Source organism: Artemia sp. Qi Xiang Cuo, chromosome 3 (genome assembly GCF_049724085.1).
Source record: "Artemia sp. Qi Xiang Cuo chromosome 3, ASM4972408v1, whole genome shotgun sequence".
Classification (NCBI taxonomy): Eukaryota; Metazoa; Arthropoda; class Branchiopoda; order Anostraca; family Artemiidae; genus Artemia; species Artemia sp. Qi Xiang Cuo.
In genome coordinates, this window is record NC_142796.1 from 8,965,129 (window position 1) to 8,985,780 (window position 20,652).

Consider the following 20,652-nt stretch of genomic DNA (forward strand, 5'->3'; position numbering starts at 1 on the left):
AAAATGAATTTACTCATTTTTATCGGCAGCCTGGCGAAGTACACTCGCGAGTGCCCTATGAGCATGGGCACAACTAACTCTCGTTTTTTTTTCAAGCTTTGGATTTTCGTCTTTATCTTTATCGTCTTTATTCGCCAATTCTTCGTATTTATTTATGTTTTATTTCATCTTTATATTTTTATTTCTGTTTCTTACGAGTTTTCGTACATTTGTTTTCTCCGTTTTCTGTAATCAAACCCAAGGTAAGCCTTTTTTTCTCTTTTTTTATGCTTATCCTTGCTCCTAAGCCTCCCCAGTAGAGGCCATTACCCACATATCTTTGACTTCTCTAATTTTTATGCTAGCTCTTTCTTTCCCTATATTGTGCATTTTTTTTCTTTCAGCTGGTGAAATTAGGATGAAAAGCTGTATTAGCCAGTTTGTTTGTTTTTCTCTTAGCTTTTCTTCATTTTTTTCAAGACTTTCTTTGTATAATAACAGAAATGCGCGATATGTTTTTTGAAGAGCGAGGGAACGATGTTGCTATGTAGAGAGGGCATGTTATGACAATTTTGATTTTAAACCACTTCGGTGTTCGGTAGTCCTCTTTTTTGCCCACTCGTAAGCTCTTAACCAATTAATCAATAATTTAATCGTGGCCTTAACCAATCGTAAGCCCTTAATTGGTAAGCTTAAATTGGTAAGCCCTTAACCAATTTAATTTTGAGTCGTCTTTTTGTAGAGCGCATTTTCAAACCACAGCTCTCCGAGAAGATAATTCACGTCGAATGTATGTTCACAATGCTACCCAGTTAGAGGTGAGGAATGCAGATGAGGCTTTGGAAGCTTTCAAGCATGGTCAAAAAAAACGACGTGTTGCTCAAACTACGCTAAACGCTGAATCGTCTCGTTCTCACTCCGTCTTCACGATTCGTTTAGTCCAGGTACTTCTTCTTATGTCTTGGAAATTATTTTTATACCTTGGGTCATGGAGGAAAAAATAGACTTAGGAACTTGGCTGCCCTCTGATGAATTTTTTCATTAAAATGGTGCTAGAATGATCAGTTTACGGTTGAATAAGCCCTTTTCAGGGTTGTTGCGATCATCACATAGGACGAGTCAGAAATTTTTTTTGAGAGTTTTGAAAAATAAAGGCATAAGATAGTGTCTTACAGCGATCGGTCTTAACTAATTGTGTGCTACCATGTAGACTATAAGCTACTGATTAGTGTTTCTAGTTGAATGGGTTGCTACTAATATTGGGAACTAAAAGAAGAAATGCGACACGAAAAAGGGTGTGTTATAGAAATCCAATATCGTGGGGAACAAAGTTCGACTCGTTTGGCTCAATAACTAAAGTAATCTATCAATTAATTATTGGTTTTCGTGGTTTTGTCACATTTTGGACAATTTGTCCTGATACAATGTTTTACTTTGTGTGAATCAGCCTCCTGAGTCTGTCTAGTCTAATTAATTTTCTCCAAGATTCAAGGTTCTGGTGTCTATAGCAAAGGGCTAGCTTCAAGGTCTTGATGTTTCGTACCAATCGGAAAGCTTCAAAATTAACTTACACGGTTATCTTAAAAAAAAAATCGAAGAACTTAAAGAAAAATGACATAGAGGGTGCGTTCCAGCACCCTTGTTATTTATGTTTTTATGTCTAGGTATTATTATCGTCTCGTAACTATGTTTTTAATTTATAGCCCCCTATTGATACTGTATTTTAATAACCCACCCAATTGATACTAAACTGTGACTTTTTTGTCATATTTTCTTATATTTTCATATTTTCTTATATTTCTTATATTTCATATATTTCATATTTTCATATTTTCTTATATTTCTCATATTTTCTGGCTGACGGTTCTGTTTCCCTGATTTAACATGTAATTGCTGGTAATAATTAGGACAAAGCAAACATGCCATAGGCAATATTGTGGGGCTTTTCTTAGTGGCCAGAATACATCTTATGTCAAAATATTAACCTTATGTCGATGTCATTGACATTTTTTTGTATTGTTGATATTACAATGTCTCTTATAATGCTGAAGAAGGGAGGTGGTTTTACTGCTACTGCTACTGCTACTAACAACTCGCTTCAGCACCAAGCCGCCTGCGGCCAACACAGCTACACTCTTTCTCAATCCCAGTCTATTCGAAGTTTCGAATAGTTCTTTACACCCTCTCAAAGAGTCGCAATTTCCTTTAAATCCTTTCTTACGACTTTTTCCCCTCCTGTTCGAGGACGACCTGCTTTTAGTTTGGCCTTGGTGATTGTCCGAAAGGATGATCTTTGGTAATCTGTCATTTCTTGTCCGTGGATTGTGTCCTTGCCATCTAAACATTTTTCTTATGATAGCCCTAGAAAGCGGGACAGAACCATATTTTTCGTATCGCTGGCTGTTCAAAATGCGGTCAGTCAAACGGCTACCCAAAAGAATCAGTAAACAGTTCTTTTGCTAAACATCTAACAAATCTTCCACTGTCTTTCTTAGTGCCTACGGATCAGCACCACAGTTGACCAGTGTCATCACTGTAGCTTCAAATATTCTAGTCTTAGCTCCCATACTTATCTTCCTTTTCTTTGAAATAATATTGTTGGGGTTCCACCCCTGTTTCTTTTCCTTTCAGATAAATGACCTATTTTCGTTTCTTTAATTACATTTGCTTATAGTATAATTTCAAAAGACAGGTTAAATTCCCGTTACTAAGCGATAGGGGTTTTGCAATAGGTAAGCCGTGAAGCAAGTTTATTTTTACTTCCTGGGTTGGGAGTCATTGAAAGATAAATCTAAGAGGTAAAATTGGGTTTGAATGAGGAGGTAGCTGATTGGCTGGGCCAAGTGACGGTCCACCCATACAAACAGTGCTGTACAAATTATTATTATGTTTTAGTCTGCGTTCTGACCCCAGTCGGGGATATATAAATTTTTGTGGTATTTGTGACCCTTTTGGAAGAATACAAGTAAGGTATTTTCTACAAACTGTGTACTATTTTCCGTAACCCAGGCAGGGTAGGAATAGAGCTACAAGGTACCGTCATTATTATATTGACAGGGAGGTTTGCTACCTCCAAGGATAGAGTAGATATTTTGTTGCCGTAACCCAAAGTTGGTACATCTTGCTTTAGAAAATGGACATTTGACCGCTCGATCGCGCTACCACACCTTGGAATAGGGTATACTGTAAATAGGGTAGTGCCTCACCCGATATTTGCAGAACCGGTGGGGTTAGAGAGGGAATATCACTAACATTTGGGCCGACAAGGGGTTTTGCCCTTCGAGTGAGTAGCAAAGCAACCTTTTTGGCACCATTTTTGCTTTTAAAAGTGGTAACCCCGTACGTACACCCCAATAAGTGGTGCCAGTAGTAGCTAGCACTACGAACTTTGGTGGCAGCGAGAACAGGAATTATTAACAGAGTTGATAATAAAAGAACTTTACGCTTTCGAAGAGACAATTAATTTGGCCTACAAAAGTAGCCTATTTTGGTTACATATAAAGAGAAAAGAAAGAAATACGGAATCAATTAATACAATTATGAAGATCTGTTATGGGCTCTGCCTTGTGAGATCATAATTGGAAAATTCACGAATCAATATATCACGCAACTAATTAGTATTCAAAAATATAAGGCTAAAATTGCTGCGTGTCAAAACAATTTTCCGCGAGAGAACCGGAAGTTGAATGGATAAAAGAATTTTCATTTAGACTGAAGAGGTAATTTGAAGTTAACGGAATTTTGAAATTATGTCAGATAGAGATGAGATTAAAAGGGCGAGTGAAGCCCATAGAAAAAGTAGGAAAATAGAAAGAAAGGCTAATATGGAGGCCTTTGAGAGAGAGCACCAAGAATATAAGTGAAAACTGCAAGCTGAGAAAGATAAAACTAAAAAGAATAGAAAACAGGACGAAAGGGCTAGAGTAGCCTATACAGAAAGAGACAATACGGATAAAGAACGAACATATTCAAAAAATGAATTAAGAAGAGATAATGACAGACAGAATCAAAGTAGTCCGAGTTGAAGGAGCAGTATTAAATCGAGGTCCAGCAGGGGCTCGCGAAAAAGCACTCGAATAGATATAGCTAAATGAATATTAAATTTCATGGATGAAGAAAGAATATCCAGAGAAAAAGCAGAATAAAGAGATATAAAAGAAAGTGAAAAAAGGGAGAAGGAAGACAGAATAGCGAGAGAAAAAAGGAAGAGGCGGATAAATTATCTAGAGAGAAAGAAGAAAGATATCACCAGGAGTTTAAAAGAACCATGATAGGCCTAATAGAGACCCGCTGGGGAATTCCAGAAAGTGAGATTTTATCACAACTAACTTCTATGCTGTCAGATAGCCATAATAATTCGTCTAAAAATCAATCGCGAGAAAAAGAAAACTACCAGACATTAAACACTTTTACGAGAAAATATAATACTTCGCTAACCACGGGGGGAGATGAACCGGCCCATAAAACAAATAGGAAAGCTGTGCCCCCCTGTCGGAAAAACGAAATATGGGATACTCGGGTTCAAAATGTTTATAATCCAAAAAAAGGGGATGCAGAAGTAAAAAGACCACAAAATATTAAAAAAAAGACGCTCGAAATTGATTTTTCTGGACAATTACGAATAATAGAAAACTTGACAACACTTTTAATGAATATGAGACGATAACAAGTGCTGGCCAAAATGAAACGCTGATTGTACCAGAGAATAAGGAGACGAAATTTATTGTACGCGCTTTTCCTCGGAAAGTTTTAGAAATTTTGATAGAATATGAAAAAATAAATGTCGGAGTTCAATTCCCATTTGATAACGAAATATGTGTTTCTGCGGTAAAAATAAAGAAGACTAGAAGAGAGAAAATAGAAATTAAACGGAGCTACAATGAATTAATACAGTCAAAGATAGTGGACACTGGAGTCCAAATCACATTTAACGATGATTTATTATTTTTCACGAAGGACAGAATGGAGAAAAGTAGAGACGAAAAGAGGAATGCAAAAAAGAGACAAAATTTGGAGATTCAGCCTGCAGTGGCGAAAAATAAAAAAATGTTGGATGGGCTTGGCCTTGAAAACATAAACAATAGGGGGGAAAATAAACTGTCGGATGGGCTGTGCCTTGAAAACATAAACAATCAGGGGAAAAAAGAGGTCAAAGACCCATGGGAAATAAAAGAATATGGTTGCAAAAGAGAGATGAATCAACATAACCGGGTTGGGGGAAAGTTGGGAGATATTGAAGGTCGAGTCGGACTGGAAAAATTTGGAAACGAATCTGAAATGAGTATTATCAATTCAAAAGATATGTCGATCATTTATGAGGGGGAGGACGCCCTTGGGGAAGCTCCCCTGCGGGACGTCGCGAAAGATAGCCCTTTTCCTCAATGCACAACTGATGGACAAGTTGTGATCTTTACTGAGATTTTGCCTTTCTGATCTGGAGTCCTTGGGGGATACCATCTCTCAGTCACTTCATACTTCACCCAAACCTTTGCCCAGTAACCCTAATCATGGTTGTTATTCTTCATGGGAACCGACAATTATTTCCGGCAAATTGTATTCAGTGGGAGATGTATCCAAGTTTCATTTTCAATTAGCATCAACGTATATTCTTCATTTAATTATCCCAGGGTAGGGAACCCAGAAAAAAGGCGATTCATGGTTCGCAAAAATTTTACTTCATTTCCAGTACCCTTATCGTTCTCACAGACCTGGGTATTTTCGGCCTTGGTTTATTTGAAATTATGCCAAGCGGCACTTTACTTTTTGATTGAGATGTGGGGTTGTTTCCACAGCCAGAAATTAAGAGGCTAGTGCAGCCAATTTTTCACGATGGCTGGCATCATCACATGTGCCAGAAACTGATTCTCTGCTCCTCTGAAATGTAAATTCGTGAGAGCGAGAAAATTTTCTTGTTTTGATTGTGCTACGCACAATCATTATCTACAAATCTTGAAGACTTCAACTTGCAATATTTAAGGCGGATACTATACGATGTAGACCATGGTGGTCCTACAGTAGGGACGTGTCGAGGACGACCGATCCAGATTCCAGAGCCAAGCGGTGGAAGAGAGAAGGCAAATGAATTTTGTAAAGTTGAAGTTAAGTGTTTATGTTTGTAAGGGAGGACCACGGTAGCGCGTGGCCGGTCATTTATCTTACGGGGGGAGGTGTTGAGGTTCCACCCCTGCTTCTTTTCCTTTCAGATAAATGACCTATTTTCTTTTCTTTAGTTACATTTGCTTATAGTATAATTTCAAAAGGCAGGTTAAATTCCCGTTACTAAGCGATAGTGGTTTTGCAATAGGTAAGCTGTGAAGCAAGTTTATTTTTACTTCCTGTGTTGGGAGTCATTGAAAGATAAATCTAAGAGGTAAAATTGGGTTTGAATGAGGAGGTAGCTGATTGGCTGGGCCAAGTGACGGTCCACCCATACAAACAGTGCAGTACAAATTATTATTAGATTTTAGTTTGCGTTCTAACCCCAGTCGGGAGTATATATATTTTTGTTGTGTTTGTGATCCTTTTGGAAGAAAACAAGTAAGGTATTTTCTACAAACTGTGTGCTATTTTCCGTAACCCAGGCAGGGTAGGAATAGAGCTACAAGGTACCGTCATTATTATATTGACAGGGAGGGTTGTTACCTCCAAGGAGAGAGTAGAGATTTTCTAGCCGTAACCCAAGGTGGGTACATCTGGCTTTAGAAAGTGGTCATTTGACCACTCGATCGCGTTGCCATACCTTGGGACAGGGTATACTGTAAATAGGGTAGTACCACACCCGATATTTGCAGAACTGTTGGGGTAAGAGCGGGAATCTCACTAACATTTGGGCCGACAAGGGGTTCTCCCCTTCGAGTAAGTGGCATAGCAACCTTTTTTGCGCCATTTTTGCCTTTAAAAGTGGTGACCCCGCACATACACCCCAATAAGTGGTGCTAGCGGTAGCTAGCACTACGAACAAATATCAATTGTGAAAAACACCCTGGGCCTTGGTTGTTCCACTTTTAAAATCTTGAGTGCATCCACCATCGTTACTAATAATACTACCCAGTAAAGTGAAGCTATCCCCTAAATCAATATTCTCGTTACCCAACGTGACCTCTTGACCTTGATTTATTCTCGGTCTAAGCGACTTAGTCTTCTTAATTAATTTTAAAACCTGTTCTCACACCCTGAACCCTCAAAACCTCTAAAAATCATTCAGGTTGCAATAAATTCCATCTAAAACACTCAAATTATCAGCATAGTTTAGGTCTAGGAGAGTTCTACTTTCCATTTGATTCATGCTCTCCCATAGCCTTTGGCGTGTTCCTTAGGACAAAGTCCATCAAAATGACCCATACAAAATGGGTATAGAACGCAAACCTGATTAACTCGTGATTCAATACGAAACCAGCTACTTACCTCATATCCTACCTTAACCGCATTAATTATTTTCTTGTAAATAACACTAAATACTTTAATGTATTTATCTGGTATACCATAAAAGGATAGGACTTTTACTAAAGCTCTTCTGTTGCTTTCATCAACCGCTTTTTCGTAATCAGTAAAACTGAGGACTAAGGGTGTGTGATGGCTCGGGGTTGGATGACTATTCCCTTTGATATTTGTAACATACCAATGTACTACATCTTTTGATTTTCAGCAATTTTATTCATGATCTTTGCTTCACACCTCCTTAATTAATGTTCTAATGCTCTTATTCCTCTTAGTCTCATATAATCTATCACTCAAATACTACTTGCACAAATCTCTCCTCTTTTATACCAAACATTAAAGCGTTTTCACTAATATTCCTAACTGCGTTTCCAACTTCCTCCCTAAGATACCAACCGCTGCTTCACAGACTATTTTTCTAAAAGTATTCCATCCACCTATAACTTGTCAAATATTAGGCTCCCTAATTTAATATTCAAATGTTCCTTGAAACTTTCTCTCAAATTCTTACCCTGGAGTCCACCAATGTCACTACTTCCCAGCAGGTAGTTACCCTTCCTAAATTTCAGTTTTAGATTAACCCTAGAGGTTACTGGATGTTGATCTTTACTATTAACATCAATAACAGCATTCCACTATACCCTTGTATCTTCCATCGATCCTGCCAGTCTTCTGTTTGCAATAACACATTCAATAAGGTCGGGCATCTTACCATCATCTGGGTACATTATTAACTTACTATTTTATGACTAAACATTGTACTGGCTACGACTAGATTGTTATACCTACAAAATTGCAGTAGTCTATAACCATTACAGTTTCGTGGAGGTTTACGTTAACCTAGTCTGAAAGTACTTGTTTAAGTGCAGAATTTTGTACGTCCCTTAACCCCTTAGTAGATTAAATTACGTACATAGTGCGAAAGCTGCTTAATCCACCTCACGACCCGTTCTGGGTGTTAGAGACCCTTTAGGCTGGACTTGGGCTTTGGAGAACATTTCTCATTCACGTTTTCTTATGATTAATTGAATTAGAAAATGCTTAGAATAAAAAAATTAAAACCAGACTTTAAATCCTATTTAATCTAGATTTTGGTTATCATTCCAGAACCAGTGTCAAATGGACTACAAAATGTTTCACTCGATAAATTCTTATTGCTATTTTAGCAAATGGAACCTTATACTAGCTTGAACTATTTTACTGTACTTAAATTGGATTGGACCCATTTCAATGGTGCACCTGCGCCATTTGGCTGAATTAATACGGTTGTGGAAATAGTATGTGTCTCCACTCAGTGATGGCAAGACGTTTTTGTTAGTTGACAATTCTGTTCCTATGAGCTTACAGAAAATTGCTAGTAACAATTGATATGCCAGAAACACACTTTAAAATCACAACCAGCGATGAATCTTCTTTTAATTTTCTCCGTCACAGATATTATGAGACATTGCTGTCAGAATGTGGTACTTATGAAATATCAAGGCATTACACCATGGTATAATATAGAAAACTAGTGCGCTTTTATTCGTCTAAATCATTCGAACAAATTTTGTCTTCGCAAGGTTTATCTAAAGTTAATCTATGGGAGTGTTCATTTTTATCATTTTTGAAATGTGGAACAGAGAAGAAATTTAAATTCCTTTATGTATTTCCGTATGTTTTTGTAATTTTTGTGGAACCTATTTTTCTATTTAAGAGAACGCAACTTCTGTCTTTTTTCTTTCTTTAATTTGTGCCACTACTTTCATTTCAGGCTAGCTTAAGCGGAAATGCTGCGGAAGTTGTTGATAAAAATACGATGACAGTTTCCCAGCTATCACTCGTTGATTTAGCTGGATGTGAAAGAACGAGCCGCACCAACAAAATGGGCGATCGAGTGAAAGAAGCAGGTACCTCTTTTCTTCTTAAAATGTTAAGGTAGTAGAATCCAGTCGGTCTTGGCTTTACCGTATTTAGCCATGGCCCTCAAGTTTTTATTCACTTCCACCAAGTTGATTTGAATTAAAAAAAAATCAACGGACTCGACAAGCTTCTCCTTTACCCACCACTATCTTATTTGTGGTGTATCCACCATTGACAAGCTAAGTGCCTAGCTATAAGTATTTTTTTAGTTTCAAGATTTTAATCGATTTCATGTCAGAAACGATGGCTGACATTCCCAAGTCTTACGTATTATAGGACAAATCATTGAAGTGCCTGGTGGCGAGATTTAAATTTAATTTGGAGCTGATAGGTAAAGGTAGAGGATACGGCACTAGAGCCTCTTAAAGTCCAAACGCCGGTGCTGATCTCCGTTTCAAGGCCCTTCATCCAGGAAGTGTAATGGGGAGTTGGGGGCCAGCCTTCCTGTGCTTTTGCAAATCCTTCCTTCTTACCTTCTCCAGATTTCTCCAGGTACCTATTTAAAGCTGGGTTGACTCTAGCTGAGCTTACATATTCACACCACTTACCCCCGTCCCAAATCAAATACCGGCCACACTAGGAATCGAACCCCGCCCTTCAGACAAAGGATTCCAAATCCTTTAACGACACTTTGAACTTAGCGATATTTTGGAACTGCATTAAATTGTATTGTACTGATGCATTATATTGTAGATTTCGTTATGTTTTGGCAGTTTTTGTTTTTTCTTTTTTTCTTTTTTTCACCTGGCTGTTGTTTGGGACATGTAGGACCTCTACCTTTGGGGCGACTAAAAATGACATGTCAAAACTACTTATACAGAATTGAAAATATTCAAGATCTTGAGTGCTTGCACTTTGTAATGATATCCGTTTGAGGAAATACGGTAAACTGTTATTCAAACTGCCTTTATTCGAAGTAGCTATACCAAAAGTATCAAAATGCTGACTTTCCTTGCTGACTTCAAAAATGACTTTTAAATTCCTTTCAAAATTACTTAAATTGCTTTGTTAATTGACTTTCAAATTCAGACTTTTATTCAACTTTGGTCCATTCATACCTTAAGGCTACACTCTTCTTAAGACCTTTTTATTGAGAAAGTGTCATTGTATTTCTCACTTTCTAATGTTCTATAAGGCAATAATGATAACATTAGTTTACTAAAGAAGAATATGCTAACTTTTTTTGTTTCCTTCCCTGTCAAATCAAATTGAGGAACGATATGGAAAGCTAGCGTAGAAAGTCCTTATCAATCCTTAATTTTATTGGACATATCACTCTTTAATACTGAAGAGTTGCCTATTCCCCTTTCAGTAACTAAAATCAAAATCATACGCTAATAAAACGTGGGAATTCTAAAGAAGAAAAGTTGGAAAGGAAAAAGACTAATCTCTTGGTGCTTACCAAAACAAAAATGTACCCTGGCATTATTTCACAGCATCTAGAAACAGAACATTATCACAACTTTGATCTCTATGGATTCTAATGACCAAATTCCTACACAAAAAAAAACTTCCGTTATTAGGGCAGTTTTTTTAAAGGCAACATGGTATTTTTGTCGGTGTTTCCGAGTCAAACCGGGAAAATAAGCAGAGCTAATTAGTCCGCAAAAGTTCAAACATTGAAAATCTGTTACTCCCAAAATGATTACAACTTCAAAGGAAAGCTACATATTTTTAAGCCGTTTGTTTTCAGATGGTTTTGGCTTATTTTTGGCTGAGTTTTACCCACTTTTCTTGCCGTGTATTACAAACGTGTTTAGTATAAACCGTTCTTTTACTACCACCCCCTTCCCCCTTTTTTCTTTTTAAACCTCTTTTGCTTCTTTGTTGTATAAAAAAAGATAAACTTCAATAGACCAACATTGTTGATATCTAAGGAAGAAATTTATCATTTGTAGGTAATATAAACAATACTTTAATGACGCTACGTAATTGCATTGAGGTTCTTAGAGAGAATCAGCTGAGTGGCGCCAACAAGATTGTGCCATACAGGGAGTCAAAAATCACTCACATTTTTAAGTCCTATTTCAAAGGTGAAGGGAAGATCAAGATGGTTGTATGCGTGAACCCGAGAGTTGAAGATTTTGACGAAACTGTGGTAAGCTCTGAGGTCTGATGCTTGCTTTGATAGTATTTATTGGTGAATCTTGAATTCTTCTCCTTCATTCTTCTTCTTTTTCTTGCTTCTTCTGGTCTGATGCTTGCTTTAAATTCATTTATTGATGCATCTAATCGTCTTCTTCTTTTCCTCCTTTGTTCTTCTCCCTTTTCTTCTTCTTCACGGTCTGATGCATCTAATCGTCTTCTTCTTTTCTTCCTTTGTTCTTCTCCCTTTTCTGCTTCTTCACGGTCTGATGCATCTGACGTTCTCCTGGTCTTCCTTTGTTCTTCTCCCTTTTCTTCTTCTTTCCGGTCTGATGCATCTAATGTTCTTCTCCTTTTCTTCCTGTTTCTTCTCCCTGTTCTTTTTCTTCCCGGTCTGATGCATCTAATGTTCTCCTCCTTTTCGTCCTTTGTTCTTCTCCCTTTTCTTTTTCTTCCCGGTCTGATGCATCTAATGTTCTTCTCCTTTTTTCCTTTGTTCTTCTCCCACTTCTTCTTCTTTCCGGTCTGATGCTTGCTTTGAATGCGTTTATTGGTCCACCCAATTTTCTTTTTTTTTCTTCCTATTTGGTTATTTAGAAATACTAATGCACAACCTCCGTGCAACTCTGGGCCCTGCAGTATTTGAAATTGAATTCTGGGTCTTGTCTTTCGAAGCAGATATTAATCCCACTGTGCCACTGCAGGTTTGCACCCAATGTATGGATTGCCTCTAAGTTTTCATTCATTACGGCTTTTTTCCTAGTCATCATATTTTCTAGGCTGTTTCTCCATCCGATGGCACTCCCCCCCTCCCTAGATGTTCATGTCCTGTGTTTTTGTACCTTTCAGTTTTATTTAAGCCAATGGCGTTCCATAAGGTGACTACTATTAATAATTAGCTTTAAAAAAAAAAAGAAAAAAAGGTAAATAATACGGCATTGGACTTTTACAGTCCCTACCGGCGATGCTGATTTCCATTTCTCTCCCCTTCAGCCAGGAAGTGCAATGGGGGGTTGGGGGCCAACCATCTTGTGCTTTCGCACACCCTTCCTGTTTACTCCAGATTTCTCCAGGTACCCATTTAGAGCTAAGTCTGGCTGAGCTTACAGTCACGCCACTGACCTTCGTCCCAAACCAAATAATTGGATACACTAGGATTCGAACTCTCGCCCTCTCGATCAAAGAATCCTAAATCCAGCGCACCAATTCACTCGGCTAGGACGGCCGATAATTAACATTTGCTATTATTTTAATTTAAAAAAAAAGCAAAACAGGAAAATTTCTTCACCATAGACGCAGTAGATAACCCTTTTTATTTATTATAGCCTTTTAAGGGTCTTATTTCTTTATTTATGGTTAATTATCCTTTAGGATAAAGGTAATGACATGTAATTCACGATCATTAATGCTAATGTGTTTCAAGATGCAAATCAGAACAGTTTCTTACCTTTTTCATAAAGGATCATTACTTCCATGAATTTTGGTAAGCCATATCGGTGGTGGGTAAGTCATATCTTGTGTCACCAATGGCTTACTACCAACCGATAGTCAGCCATTTGCTGTGGCCTGTCAATGCTCATTTTTTGTTTCTCTTTTTTAACCATATTCTTTTATTTCACTTTTGCCAGTTCAAAAGGCGGTATCACAGATTATGAAAAAAAGATTTCGTTTTTTTTTACAATGGTTTAAAATTTTATGTACTAACAATGGGTCAATTGGTGATGTTATTTCGTTTCCTTTGCTACATATGGTTTTGTAATAATGTATTTAGCTTGCAAGTATATGTCACGAAAATAAATAATATCAAACTATGTCAGTTTAACTATTTATGGACTTGTTTATTAAGGTATTGAGTCAAAGGTTCCAGCTTCACGGTTGTAAGTTTGAGGGCTGAAGGTCATTAGGTTTCAAAACTTCAACATATGCAGCTTGTAAACATATAAAGATTTCAACGTGTAACAGATATTGATGTAGTAAGGTATGATGTAGCTTTTTGTGAATTTCTTTGACTGGGTAATTTTTTTCAGTTTTGTTTTTCCAAAATCAGAAACAGTGTATCGGAGGTTAATGTTAAAATAAACAATCTTTAATTTTGACAAAATTAAAAAATCAAAGAATTTTCTTCTAATTTTCTATTTTGTTTTGTGTCTAGGTCTGAGATTCCAACTTTGAAAAAAAAAAATTAAGTGGGTGATGGGGAGCCTCCGAAATTCCAGTAGCAACTTGTACATAAAGTTGACTCTCTGGATTCTGTATGAGGAACGATATATATTTTTGAAAAAAATTTCTATGGTAACTTTTTTTTAATGTTACTTATATTTATTTCAGCTTATTTTTCGTTTTGCTGAAATGGCGCGTGAAATATCAATTCCCATTGAGCCAAAACCTTTACCTCCAACTCGTCCTGATCCGTATAGTCCTGGAAGGCGAAAACGAAATCATGTAAGTAGTATACGTTTTCCATTGATTCACTATATATTAATTTTCTCATTTGTTTACACTTTATACATTTTCTTGTTCGATAAGAAAACGAGAAAAAAATCGTTCATTCTCGTCGACGTTTATTTTCCTAAAGATTCCGAAAATCTGATTTCCTTTTCGGGAAAGTTGATATTTTTCAATTTTACATTATCGCAAGGAAAATAAAATACGTTTTTAATTTTTTTTTTACTACTACCTTTTTAAAATATTTTTGATTTAGCTGCCGAAAAATTGAATGGATTTTATTTTCCAACGGCATAATATAATATGTCTAATTTCAAATATTTGGTAATATCCACAATGGCCCTTGACAGCCACCACGGTTTTGGCTGCAACAGATTGTCGTGGTGAAAATGCATTCAAAAAGGGTTTGACACTCAGTTGAAGCGGACTTTAATGTGGTTAAATAGGTCTAAAAACAAACTAATCACAAATCATCGATTAATGAATAACATTATTGAATTATTATCACTGAAGATTTTAAAAATTAGATTTCATGTTGCAAGACAAATTAATTCGATTGGAGCTTACAAACTGGTTCAATAAGGGGAAACAATCATTTTATTTTCACTTTCTATAGCTATAGCTTCTTTTTAAAAGCTGAAATCTTTTTTTGAATAATTTCGAGAATTGAGAATTCTAACAAATTTGCAGAATTGTTGTATGGGATAATAAATTCGAACACCGTGGTGCGGAATTGCCACCTTATGGCGACACCGTGGCTCCCAAAGGAGCCGTGCCTCAAAGTTTGGAAACCACTTATATACTCAGTGGAAGAACATTGAGCGTAATTTCAAAAAAAAAAAAAAAAAAACCTAGAGGGACAAACATATCAAACAGTTTGGTGGTAACAAACTGTAAGTGAAGAGTGACACGGCTCAATAGTAACCGAGACTCAGAAAAAAGAGTTTGGATAACAATAGATACATTAAAAGAATCAAATCTTTATTTTGATTCAAAATATATGAAATTCATTAATTTTAGCGTTGCCCATCAAAAGTTACGGGCCTGAGAAAATTCACACAATTTTTTAAAAGAAAGAGGGAGGGGGGCAAAACGTCAAGCGACCTTAATGAAAATCATATCCTCAGATTCAGTATATTAGTGAACCCTTCTGTAGAGGTTTCCAGCTCCTATATACAAAAATATGGAATTTTGCATAAAGAAATATCATGGATGCGTCTTCGTTTTTTTGTTCTTGTTTTTTTTTCCAGGGGTGATCACATTTAATAAGAGATCCCAGATGATTTAGAGAGGGCTCGTTTGATCTCAAATTGAAAGTTCTAGCTCCCTTTTTAAGTAACCAAAAAGATTGAAGGTCAACTAGCACTCCATTTTCCGCGGGAGCAACTTTCCACTGGGGTTGCGGGATCTCAGGAAAAAATGTTCCACGGAGTGGGATATCCGTCATGTTTTGAAAAATGATCAGAAATCAAGGTCTTTTTATATGACGGTATTCTAAGAAGAATTTTTGAGGCGGCATTGTCCGCAAGAAATTTCCGCATTGAAATTTTTGAAAAACGATCAAAAATTAAATTTTTAAAAAACAAGTTTTTTCAACTGAAAGTAGGGAGCAACATTGAAACTTAAAAATGAAAAAAAAAATATTCCGTATGTGAGGGTGTTGCCCCCTCCTCAATACCTTGCTCTTACGCTAAGTTTGACTTTTTGTCCCAGATCTTTAAGATAGACTCCTGAAACACCAGGGCCGTTTAATTAGGATATTGAGGCTTTTTCAAAAGTTCTTAAATATTTTAGCGTTAAAAGCAAGGTATCGATGAGAAAATAAGCCACCTCATATACGGTGTAATTTCTGTTCACTTTAAGTTTCAATGTTGCTCCTTCTTTCATTTGAAAAAATGTTGTTTTTTTTTTCATTATTTAATTTTCAATAACAGTCATGAACCGTGGGAAATAAGTGAAAGCTCAATGGAGTTTGTAATTGTGCCCTGAACTTGCGCTAAAAGTTACTTAATGAATTCAAAATAAAATTGATAGAAAGAATATACATTCCTAAGACGTTGATATATTCGCAGGTTGCTTAGGGACCAATGTATTGGTATTTATGATTTTTTTTTTTATAGATAGAGTAGGGAAATAGTATAGATTAGTTACATATAATCTACACTGTATAGATTTGTATAGTCTATACTGTATAGATTAGTATAGTCTATACTGAAATAATCTATACTAAAATTTAGTTTGGGAGCATATATAGTCTTTACAGGTATTTTTTAGACTAATTTTCGACTCGGTAATTGTTTTTTTTTTTTGGGGGGGGGGTTAAACCTGGGTACCCCCCTCCTGGATACGATATTGCTAAAATAGTATAGATTAGTTCAATAGTATACATGTTACATTAGATTAGTAAAGTACATGGTTACAAGTGGTGATTTTTTTCCTTTTTCTTTCTTTCTTTTTTTTTTCGAGGAATCCATTGATGGGTGGTTTGTTTTGTTGTTTCGAGAATGACCGCACAAGCCATAAGGCTTTTTTTTTTTTATGAATTCTCTCTCTAAAAAAAAGAAAAAAAGACAGAAAGATTTTATAAAAAACTAGTTTTATAATATAACGGTTGTAACACCTAGACTTCGAAACTGATGGTTTAGATGGTGTCAGAATTCTTTTGAATATATTACATATCTATTGAAATATTGCTTTACCCATTAAAATTACGAACAAGGGACCATTAAGTTACAAAAAAAAATTACAATTACAAAAAAAGGACCATGGAATGGAACCATTTACAATTACGTAAGGGACCAATGGGTTAAATTGTCTAGTTAGAGTAAAAGTATTTTATATTTTAACAACAATAATAAGTATAAAATCTTTTTCAAAAAATCCAATAAATATTTGAATTATTATAAAAATACTGAATAAAATAAATTAATAAAAAAAATGTTGTTTTTCAAAAAAAAAGTTGAGCCATACTAAAACAGGGCGACCAAAAAATCATATTAATCCAATCTTTAAATGAATGCAAATCACTATGTATATAACAAATATATAATAAATTAATAAATAAATCCTTAACAGAATTTAAAATGAATAATAATCAATAATCATCAAACTTTAAAATGATAGTTACAGAAAATTTTTTGCTGTAACCCAGAGTTTCCTTAAGCTCCAAGAAAGACAAAACAAACAACCCGGTAATCCATCTAATATGTACGTTAATGACGTAATATGCTAGAAACATTAGATGGTCCAAAGATTTTAGTAATTTAACCTGAAAATAGGCTATATTTTAGAAAACCCAGACCATTAATCCTCTTTGCGATGAGATAAAATGAGTTTCAAAAATAAATTACAAAAAATAACTTTTCAGGGACGTACAAAGATCTGGATTTAAACAGGCGTTTTTTTTGTTTGTCTTTTTACGAGTAATTTATTTCTTATATAAATGCAAATTTATTATATTATTTATACATATTTTATAACTTTTTAGTTAAATTTTATATTTCATTATGTTAATGATATTTTTCATATATATTTATGATATACTACATAAGTTTATGATAAATCGATAACTTTAAAAAAACATTGTTTCACGTTAAATAATGTTTTAGTTAGTTTGTTTCATCCGAAATCTAACTTTCAGATAATCTTGTTTTTTCATATTTTGAAATTCAGTCACCTCTTTACTTTCGTTCTTATAAGATAACTTCTTTAATTTTTTTTGTCTATATTTTTATTGTTTGCTTCGATTTTTGTTTTTCTTTTATACTTTTGAGTGCTGTAGGACGAAGTACCTTGTCAAAATATGTTTTGTTCGCGCATTTCTCAGTCACCGGCTGAAAATTCTCATATTTATTACGGTTTTATCCGCGTGTTTCTTAATGTTTTTTTTTTCATTTTTTATTCGAAGATGATGTATCCTCTATATTTCTGATTAATTATTGAATGGCCTTACTTTTCTTTAGTTTCAGGAAGAAATAGATAGAATTACACGTGAAGATCGTTTTTAATAATTCTAATTTTAGAAAAAAATTCAGATTGGATATTCAAACATTGTTGCAAACAGAGGGATGTACAACAGAAAAGGGCTTGGGAAATTATATTCTTCATTTTGTGATCATTCTATTCTTTTTTCTATCTGGGTTTCTTCTAATTCTGAAGCCTAAAGATCTCAAATCTCTGAGGACTTATTATTTTAAATAATAAGTCTTACTGCTGCACCCTAATTTACGTCGTTTTATATAAATAATTGTTAAGTGTGCAAGTTTGCTTTTTTTGTTTTTGATGTACTCCACTTCTTTTTGTTCATAGTGGGTAATAAATAAAGTATTATTAATATTTATATGTTACAGTGAATGTCCAAAATCTGTTTAATGTCGACGTTCACCGTTGAATGTCCATAATTCCTTTTTCTCTGGTTGGATTCAATTATCTTTGCAAATTAGCTTTTTCAGTCTTATACAAGCTTTTAGGGTGAAAGTTAAAGTTACGTTATGGTAGGTTAGTTTGGATTTGGGTAAATTAGGTTATAAATATCAGAAATGGGTTAAAAACAGAACCTAACCTGTCACCATCAAACCTTGCACAAAACTGAAAAAGTTGACTAGCAACGATGATTTAATCCAAGGAGAAAAAAAAATGTATTTCGGACATTCGCCGGTGAATGTCGACATTCACCGCAACATATATATATATATATATATATATATATATATATATATATATATATATATATATATATATATATATATATATATATATATATATATATATATATATATATATATATATATATATAAATCAAACAGTTCGTGGTAACGAACAGTAAGTAAGGAGCGACCCGGCTCAATAGTAACCAAAACTCTAAAAAAACGGAATTTTGATACCAATAGATACATCAAAAGAATCAGACTTTAATGCAAATATATAAGTTTCATCAAGTTTAGTTCTACTCATCAAAAGTTACGCGCCTGAGAAAATTTGACTGATTTTCAAAAAAAGGGGGAAGCACCTCCTAAAACCTATAGAACCTTAATGAAAATTACATCATCAGATTCAGCATATCAGCAAATCCTACTCTAGAAGTTTCACGCTCCTTTCTTCAAAAATGTGGAATTTTGTATTTTTCGCCAGAAGAAAGATCACGGATGCGTCTTTCTTTTTTTTTCCCTGGGTTGATCGTATCGACCCAGTGGTCCTAGAATATCGTGGGAGGGCCCATTCGAACGAAAATTAAAGTTCGAGTGCCCTTTATAAGTGACCAAAAAAATGGAGGGCAACTAGACCCCCTCCCAAGCTCATTTTTTTCCCAAAGTCACCCGATCAAAATTTTGAGATAGGCATGTTGTTCGGCATGGTCGAAAATATAATAAATATGTCTTCTAGGATAGCTTAATCCCCCAAAGTCCCCCGGGGGGAGGGCTGCAAGTTATGAACTTTACCCAATGTTTACATATAGTACTGGTTATTGGGAAGTATACAGACATTTTCAGGAGGTACTTTTTCGGGTAGTGGGGGGGGGTGAGTCGGGGGTTATTTGGGAGGATCTTTTCATGGGGGAATGGACACTGCTATGACGGGGGGATCAGATTTCCCAGCATTATTTAAAACACGATCAGAAATTAAATAAAAAAAGTTTTTCAACTGAAACTAGGGAGCAACATCAATACTTAAAACAAAAGAAATTATTACGTAGATGATTGGGTTCACTCCCTAGTCATTACGTCGCTCTTTAAGCCAAGGATTTTTTCAGTACTTTCATAAGAGCTATTTATTCTAATTAAGGGCCTTTATGATTAAGGGGTCATTTTTAAAGAATTGGAACAAAATTCGAACTTCAGCGTAAGAGCGAGGTATTGACTAGAGAGTGTACCCCCTAAAATAAATATTAAAAATAAATGAATATAGAAGTTCGTTACGTATGTTAATTCGTAAGTTACGCATATTTATTACTAATAAAAACGTTCGTAAATAAAATTAAACAACTTTCGAGAAAGCCATTTAACCAAATAAACGTAAAATTAATATGCAAATTTTGTTTTAATTATTCATCTGAGGTGAGACAAAATCAAAACCTGCATTAACTCAAAAACGTTCAAAAATTAAATAATAAACCAAGTCTTTTTAACTGAAAGTAAGGAGCGACATTAAAACTTAAAACGAACAGAAATTATTCCGTATATGAAAGGGACTGTCCCCTCCTCAACGTCTCGCTCTTTACTCTAAAGTTTTTTATTGTTTAAAAACAATAGAGTTGTGATTAAGAGACAAACTTAAGCATACCGCGCGCGCCGGTGAGGAGGGTACAGCCTCTTTAATATACGGATTAATTTGTTTTCTTTTTACTTTTTACTGACGCTCCTTAATTTCAATTAAAAAAAACCTGTTTTTTTTTATTTAATTACAGATTGGTACGACCTTTAAAACTAAATTTTTTTAAAACAGTCCTAGAATCGTCAGTACAACGAAGTTCAATCAGAGTCCTGGTTGAATAAAGAAACACTACATTTTTTTGTTTAACTAGATATATAAAAAAGATGTTTATGATATATTCTGTCTTCAATAAAGTACAGAAAACCCAATAGGCTTTAGAACTTTTAGGGTTAGGGAAGGGGAAAGGGGCAGTAGCCAAACTTCTCTTAATTTTTGTTCGTTTAAAGTTCAACGTGAGTATACAATTTAATTTTTGCTCGTTTTAAGCTCAACTTGAGTACTCAATTTAATTTTTGCTCGTTTTAAGTTCAACGTGAGTACTCAATTTAATTTTTGCTTGTTTTAAGTTCAACGTGAGCCCTCACTTTAATTCTT

At 35.1% G+C, this 20,652-nt stretch overlaps 1 protein-coding gene across 1 annotated transcript in view; it reads left to right on the forward strand.

Annotated features, from left to right (window-relative positions):
• The window catches only part of LOC148953728 (kinesin-like protein KIF23), a 46,875-nt gene that overhangs the window by 24,843 nt on the left and 1,380 nt on the right, over positions 1 to 20,652 (forward strand). Inside the window, exons 6-9 of the mRNA XM_089085870.1 lie at positions 722 to 923; positions 9,170 to 9,305; positions 11,217 to 11,416; positions 13,732 to 13,845. Coding sequence (XP_088941996.1) covers positions 722 to 923; positions 9,170 to 9,305; positions 11,217 to 11,416; positions 13,732 to 13,845 — 652 coding nt within the window. The remainder of the gene's footprint in view (positions 1 to 721; positions 924 to 9,169; positions 9,306 to 11,216; positions 11,417 to 13,731; positions 13,846 to 20,652) is intronic.